Below are 8,425 nucleotides of genomic sequence, written 5' to 3' on the forward strand. Positions count from 1 at the left end.
ATCCAAATCTTCAAGGTCATGTAAATGTTTCTGCTAAAAAAAACACCTACATTTTCAGTGCAGAAAACTCTGATGAGCAAAAATGGATATTATCCTGGGGTAAAAATAGCAGCTTCATTGTTTTCTCTGTTTGGCTTGGACTTGGGCTACATTCACTCAGCAGGAAAATGCGAACCAAATCCTCTTTTTTGGCCCAAATGTGACCCATATCCAACTTTCTCACAGCACTCAAAAAAATCAGTATGTGGTTCTAATTCAGATCCGATTGTTTCATAGCGTCTGCAGTCTGAACGGTCATTGACGTGAATCTTAAGTCATAATTCTGCACCAGAAGAAGTCAGACCCAGTAAAACAACCGCTGCAAATTATGTTTATGAATTTATGAAGGAAGCCTGTCAGTACTTCCAGAAATCCAAACTGATTTCTCTGCAGATGTTACTGCCAAAATTTCGTCACTATTAGTTTTACTTTCTCTTTCATTTGCTTCCTTCACATTGTTATGATCTTGTGACGATACTGCCAGCTCCAATTGCTGAATAAACTTTAAAATCCATAAATCAGTGTGTTATAAGCCTGGCGGGCCTCCAGGCTTTGCTTGCGCCCCATCATTGTTTATTTATTTATAGTGTTTTTTATACACCAGCAACGATGCTACTGGTAAATTAGCCTCTTTGCTAGGATAATGGCAACATTATATGGTCGCTATGCCAACAATTTCAGCAAATAAAGTGACAAGTAATGGATGAAGAACTTTAATTAGGATGAAACAACTAACAACTGCAAAACTATTTATTTTAATTGTAGTTTTTATGTTTGCTTGTTTTACGGCTTTATAGTTGGTGTTTAGGTAGTTTTTAGGTAGTCTGTAGTTTTTTGTATTGTAGAAAATGTCTTCCAGTAACGCATCAATTACCTTGTTATATTTTCAACTTTAAACATTTTTTTTAACTTGGACGAATGTCGACGTTGACAGACTTGCAGGTTTTCTGGGTCAACCGCTTCATAAAGCCTCCATCCATCATTACTTGTGTAAACGTTGTGCTGCTTTGTGACGTCTGTTCTTCTGTGCATCCGGGTCACTTTGGGGTCGTAAACCGTTCACACAGAAGTGTCTTTACGCTCAGGTTTAATTAGTAATATGATCAAACACGCAAAGAAAGGTGAATTAATCATCAAGGTCTGCTGTGTAAACATAGCTTTTGTTTTTCCCCACGGTATTCACTGTGCTAAGGGTTTTTTTCTGAAACTGCTGCAAATATAACAGGAATTACTGCAGAAACACAGCAACTAAAAGAAGCAACACTCAGTTTTTACGCTTCTCTAATCTGGAACCAGCTTCCAGAAAACTGCAAAACTGCTGAAACACTGAGTTAATTTAAATGAACGCTGAAAACGAGCATGTTTAGTGTTGCCTTTGATTAACAATAAATGGAAAATTGATTAATTCTGGTCTGGGTTACAACTTTTTATCACTGCTTTTTATCCTGCCACAATAATGTTTGTTTTCTTATCATCTAAAACACTTTGAACCTTGTTGTTGCTGTACAGATGAACCTGAGGTAAAAGCTACAAAACCCTCTTCTTGAAGCAAAACGCTGTGGTTTTCTAAGAGACTAAATTTAAAAGCACAGGGAATAAAAAGTAATGGCTTTAATCTCATTTTATTTGTTTCATTAACTCGTTTATTCATAACGTCTGCGCTGCTCCTGGAGGGACGTCTTCTTGATTTCACCAAGCTAAATCAATTTCCAGGCTAATTTAGATTTGATGTCGCCTGGTTTGAAACTTCCTAAACATGAACCAAATAATGATCATTCTGATTTTTCTCTGATTTGTTTCCGCTGAATCTGTTTTGGTCCATTTCCTCACCGCAGCAGCTGCAGCTCGGCGCTTCTGTTGCTCTTGTTTTGGTTAGCAGAGGCGCCTGAATGCAGGTGGATGTTTTTCTCCAGGCTGTATTTACATCTTAATGAAGTCGGGTCGCGGTGTCCGAACCCATTACAGTCATGATTCCTATTCATTTGCAGCTGCGACGGCGCCGATTACTCTGTGAAACCGATGCAGATTCTTATTAGGCAGGGAGAAACAAGCTGAGGGTAAATGGAAACACATTGTTTCAGTCAAACCAGGTTTGTTATAACCTCTGGGTCCTTTTTGTTACTGTTGCATTAAATAGAACCAATCTCTGAAAGTACTTTATCAATCAATCATGTTTATTTGTATCACCAATTGTGAAACCGGTAAACATTAAACATCATCAAAATCAACATCACACATCTAATATGTTTATCAGTGTTTCATTTAGTATGTTTCAAAAGCAACTCTAAACAGCTGGGACTTTAGTCCTGATTTATAGGAACTCAGTGTTTCGGGTGCTTTTCAGGTTTCTGGAAGTTTGTTCCAGATTTGTGGTGCATAGAAGCTGGATGCTGCTTCTCCATGTTTGGTTCTGGTTTTGGATGCAGAGCCAGAACACCAGAGTTTTTTCTAGACAAATCTTGGCTTTTGAAACCTCAGCAATTCTAGAAAACTCTTGACATTAATTTCAAAATTTCAGAATGTTTTTTAGCTAATTTTTGACTTTGCAAAATCAGAAATTTTAGTTTTTTCTTAGAACATTTTTTGAGACTAATCTTAAAATATCTTTTCAAGAAAAAAAATGTACTTTTGAAACTTGGAGATTTTCGGACATTTTTTACTTCCGATTTAAGAAAATTTTTGAGATTAATCTGAATTTTCTTCAGTAAATTTAAAATTTTTCAAACTCAGAAATTTCCCAATTTTTTCTTAAAAAAAATTCAGAGATTAATCTCAAATTTAGATATTTTTTTCTTGCAAATTTTAAACTTTTCAAACTCAGAAATGTCGATGTTTTTTTTTGTTGTTGTTTTTTTTAGAAAATTTCTGGGATTAATCTCAAAATATTGTAATGTTGTTGTTTTTTTTGGGTTTTTTTTATAGCAAATTTTAGATTTTTCAAACTCAAAGTTTTTCTAGTTTTTGGCAGAAATGTTCTCCATTATTTTTCCAATAAGCCACCATAGATATATTCACCAGTAATGCAGTAACAAGATGTTTTTGTAAAACACTTTCTGGAATAAATTGCTACTGGCAGTCCTGCTTGAATAAATAATCGGTACAGGAACCAGCTGCGATCGAAGCGATGCTCCCAGTGACCTGCTGCTGGTTTTCTCTCCAATTATTTCCATGTGACACATCAGAACAGTTGGGTTTTACTTTCTCCTCTCAGTGGAAACGTCTGAAGCTTCATGAGGACGAAGCTGGACCAAAAACATTTAACAACCTTATCAACTGACATTTGGGTTACAACAAATGATTATTTTAGTGATCTGTTGATTCAATCGGCAAAAAGTTTAAGATTTTATTTTAAAAATTTTTTACTTTTTTATAAATACATTGAAGGATGCAAATAATTCAATTCCTTTCTTAAACCAGATTTTATTGCCTAAAATGTAATAATATATCATTACTTTAGCTAAAACTACACCACTTGAAGAGTTATGAGTAGAATACATTTATAGAAAAAGGATTATTTTTTTTATCTTAAATGCAAAATGTTTATATTTTTTGTGTAGTTTTTGGCTGAATTACTGCTCTGACTGTGTTGCCATATTAGCAAACTTTCTGTTTTTTGTCTGAATATTCCTGTCAACGATTAATCGATTGACTAATCATTAGTTTAGTTCATTAATAACAATAATATCAGCCCTAAAGACCCTATTTTACTTTTTTTATTGTGGTCATTAAAAAAACGATACATTTTCCTTCAACTTCAAATTTTCCTTTTGCAAAAACTAGAATACTTATAAGTTTAGCCAGTATACTGCGCACCACGTACTTTTACTATACTGGAATGTATATTAATTTAATACTACTACGGATTAAATTGGGACACATACGTTTTTAAAAAAGTAGACTTTAAGCATACCGTTAATAGGGCTGCAACTGATTATTTTAGTAATCAATTATCCTGAAGATTAATCAATTAATCTGATTTAAAGAATTCTGAGTAGAACATATTTACAGACAAATGTGTTTTTTTTTTTTATCTTAAATGGAAAATGTATACATTTTGGTATGGTTTTGTTCTATTTTGCTCTATATCGAGTCTAAATTCTCGATAACTGAAATAATCGTCAACTAATTTAGTAATCGATTAATTGTGATTAATCTGATTAATCATTTCAACCCAACTCTTAATGGCTCAATGAGTTTAGAATCTGTGTAAGGGATATAAATGTTGGCTTATAATTTAGTTATTTAAATTGGGGTATATTGGTGTAATCACGGCTAATCGTGATTAATCTGATTAATCGTTTCAGTTTTAAAGGACACTATTTTTTACTTTTTTTTAAATACTCTGCATAATTTTCCTTCTGCTTCAAAATGATGCACCATCTGTGTCGGTTTGTCATATAAACACCTTATAAAATATGATTAGATCAAGTTTTCTTTATTGTTTTTTGCTGCTCTGGTTTAATAGAAACGAGTTAATTTGGTGTGTTTCTGTCTCCTTTCAGCCGACCCCCTGGTGGGAAGCATCGCCACACAGTACCTGACCAACAGAACAGAGCATGACAGAATAGCTAAACAATGGACGAAGAGATACGCTACATAGAGCTGTCGCCGCCGCTGCTGCTGCAGCAACTGCGGCGCCCCGTCCTCCCTCCTCATCTCTGAACCTCTCTCTACCTCTCATCCTTCGTACGTCAAAGCACACTCACTAAGTGCAACGGTGAACCTGCCCTCCTGTTACTGCCCTCCTGCTGTTCCTCCCCATTTTATCTACCTTTTCTGTGCAAAAAACGAGAAAATTTTTAACAAAAAAAAAAATTTGTTCTTTGTTCCTTGTTGACTTGAAAGCTTCTTTTTTATACAAAGAGTAGATTGGGATTTTTATTTTCCAATATCTGAATGTTGGAAGTATTGTATTGGAGAAAAAAAACAATATCATTATTATCACTTGCATTGTCCTCTGACTATACAGTATGTATTCTCATTTTTCTTAGTGGCACCTGGAACAAAACTGCAGAGTATGCTTTTGATTTGAATTTCTTTGCTCGTTTTTTGGAGATTTTTTTTGTAATTGTCATCAGTGACGTTAACTGCATGGAAGAAGATTAGCCCCAGTCGATTCTTCTTGCTTTTAACCTCTTCTGATTTTGTTTGTACTGTATGTATTTTTTCAAAGGCTTTTGAGGCAGACCACTAAAAGTCTGGGTCTGCCTGTGAAAGAGGCAGGACTTGTATATTTACTGGCTACCCGCCACCTCTGCCGTGTGCAGAGTGGTTTGTCGTGCACTTGTATATCTGAAGCACCCAATAAAACACTCCGTGGTTGGCTCGTGAGAAAAAAATGAGTTTTTTTTATGTGTTTAAACAGTCACACTCAAACACACATGGATGATTATCTTGCGACCAACGTCGAGGCGATGTGATCTTATCTGTCCGATCGCATGAGGAACTCATGAATGGATCTCCATAAAAGACTCTGGGGGGGGGGGAATAAAATGGATCCTTGTGTTTTGGCAGTGATCCATATCGGGAAAGTCTTTACTGTTATGAGGATGTACAGGACTGAAGATAAACTCAGCTGAGAGGGTAGAAAATTATTCTCAAGTGAGGTCAGCACAACTTCAACTCAACAGCAAAATGCAGCCGTCCAAGAAATTACTAAAGAGTGAAAAAGTATTTGGTAAAAAGGCGACTCAAGTCATCAGATGGACTAAAATATAAAGTTATGAGGACATTTTGGTAGTTTAAAGACTAAACGATTTATATAAAAAAATAACGGGCAAAAGAAACATTTCTCCAAATCACTTTCTTTCAATAGAAAGTTTCATAAACTTAAACAGAAGCTGCAGGTGTGTGTCTGAGTGTGGAGGATCTTTGGTTAAAATGTTTTTCTTTCAGTGGGTTGAAAATCTAGAAAAGTAGAAATACTTCTTTATAAAATGACCCAGTGAAAGTAAAACGCAGCCGACCCAGTAATGACTGAAGAGTTGGAGTATTATTTTCTTAGTGTGGTCGTAACACTCTTTCATACTGTGTTACAACTGAATGAATGAATAAATAGGGTAATTATTACAAAGTAGGCCAATTAATCATATACCTATTTATTGAGCATTTATTTATTTATGCATTTATTCCTAATTATGTCAGTTTTGGCCCTACACCAACCATTTCTCCATCCAAGTTGGAACAAAAAGCAGAAATCAGTTAAAAGGTTACAAAAATAATTTTTAAAATCAGAAATATATCAAAACGACAGGATTTCTCCCACAGATTTAAATATGATGCTGTTTAATCTGATATAAATCAGATTAAACTATTTCTATCTGCCTCTAGAGGAACTAAATCCAGATTACACTGGAATAATAAACTGTATCCATGTCAGTACGACACAAAATGTAACAATAGATTACTAACTCATCTAAATGTGTAATTTAAACTTTAGAAATTCATGAATTTGCCCCAAATGCAGCTGAAATGAAATTCTGAGAAGTTTGTTTGAACAAGACAACAGCAGAAAGTTACTCTGCTGATTCATCACATGAAACTAAAACCACACTTTCAGGATGATGAGACTCGCTTTGCTGTTTTTCCATCGCATGACCTTGTAATTAAACCACATGAGTAATTTTCAGATCGGTTTGCTGACATGTGGTCAGTTCTTAATGTGGTTCATATTTTTTTATTATTCCTGCGGCTGAGGAGAAAAAATACCCACAGCTGAAGATTTGTTTTGGATAATTCTGTTTCTTTTTAAGCCTTTCAGTTTCTATTAAATAGGCTGCCATATTTTATTAAAGGGGACATTTTGAAATTTTTTAAAAAGTGAAACTATTGGGTATATATTTTCAGTAAAACTCTTCTCGTCTACAAAGTTTCTAGAAGTTTACAAACATTTATGTGAACCAGGGTGAAAATTACACAGTTGAGCTGGTGTCTTTTCAGGCTTTTAGTTTGGTCATTAAATTTTCTCTAGCTTTAATGTTTATTAAGCCACATGTATGTTAACATGTTTGAATTGATGTCATTAGAATCTGGTGCATAAATTGCAAACCACTGTCTCCTTCCCATTGTTATGAATGTTACAAAGTCCAGTAAGGATTCTCAAGTAAATCCTTTTTATACTGGTAAAGAGACGTTTTCTGAAACAAAATGGAGCCGTTTGACTCGGGATGTTTACTACAACCATGTTTTCTACCTGCTTTAAAATAATTTCCTATAATCTGATCATGTCCTGCTGCGCGATTCCACAGTGCTGGACAATAAATCATTAACAATAATCAATACATAGTACGTCTAATATTCAATATATAGAATATTAACTGAACTCTGATTCAGAACTGCAACTAAGGTAAGATTGGTGGAATCTACTAACTCTCTCACTCTTTGGTTACCTAGCAACTCACTCACTCTTTGGTTACCTAGCAACGGCCTGCTGAGTAACTGGCCCAGGAGCAGTTTAAGGTTTCACCACTGAGCCTCATAACTGCTTAAAATATAAACAACAGCTTCCAGGAGTGGAAACCGGATAAAACAGGAAAGGTCACGTCACCAGTTTAGAAGTATTTCAGATATTTAAACCAAAAACTAATCAATAATTATTGATATCGACTGATATGAAACATTTATAACAAGATACGTTTTTCAGCCACTTTGTCCACACCTATGATTCCAAAGAATAATTTACACCAACAGGAAGTGGCCTTGTTAGTTTGGTTTGAGGGCCAAACCAATCTCATATTATATTTCATGAGTTTTGTTTAAACTGGAATAAAAACCAAAATAGGGTGTAATAATAAAGTCCTCAAAAATAATTTACAATCTTTGGGATTTGACCATTTTATGACTATTTATGTTCAGAGTTTAGGATCATGAGTACAACAACATGACCTCTTTTCAGAGTGGAGGTAAGTTGGGAGGAAAAGGGACTAAATGAGGTTACAGTGAGTTAAATGGTAAATTGACCCAGATTGAGTGAAACTAATAGCTACAGCCAATCTTAATTACTCACTAAAGGCTAATAAGTCTTAGAGTTGTGTCAATTTAAGATGTTATAGAAACTTTAACACAATTTATTACATGATTATATGAATAGATGTTTATATTTGAATCTCTATTTACAATTTTTTATATTCAAAACAAGTTGAATGTAGTTTTGTTGTTGCGTTCAAATTCAATTCAAATTAAAAAACATACTTCAGATGCATCCTAGAAACATTTATGTCCATTGTTACTGGATAGGTACATCACAATATATCAAGTTAAAAAGTTGTCTTTATTAATTGCTGATAAAAATGTCTGAAATGTTAAAACTATAGTCATGGGCCACAAAAAAAATGTTTTGCTATGAAAAAAGCAGAGAAATCTACTGTAAAAATAAACTGAAGACATA

At 34.4% G+C, this 8,425-nt stretch overlaps 1 protein-coding gene across 1 annotated transcript in view; it reads left to right on the top strand.

Moving 5' to 3' along the window:
• The window catches only part of LOC103477709 (ubiquitin-conjugating enzyme E2 E2), a 43,463-nt gene extending 38,085 nt beyond the window's left edge, over positions 1-5,378 (top strand). The window contains exon 6 of the mRNA XM_008430993.3: positions 4,542-5,378. Coding sequence (XP_008429215.1) covers positions 4,542-4,639 — 98 coding nt within the window. The 3' untranslated portion in view covers positions 4,640-5,378. The remainder of the gene's footprint in view (positions 1-4,541) is intronic.
• Positions 5,379-8,425: the final 3,047 nt, after the last annotated feature.

The sequence above is a fragment of the Poecilia reticulata genome, chromosome 16 (assembly GCF_904066995.2).
Source record: "Poecilia reticulata chromosome 16, P_reticulata-male-v2, whole genome shotgun sequence".
In the NCBI taxonomy this organism is placed as follows: domain Eukaryota; kingdom Metazoa; phylum Chordata; class Actinopteri; order Cyprinodontiformes; family Poeciliidae; genus Poecilia; species Poecilia reticulata.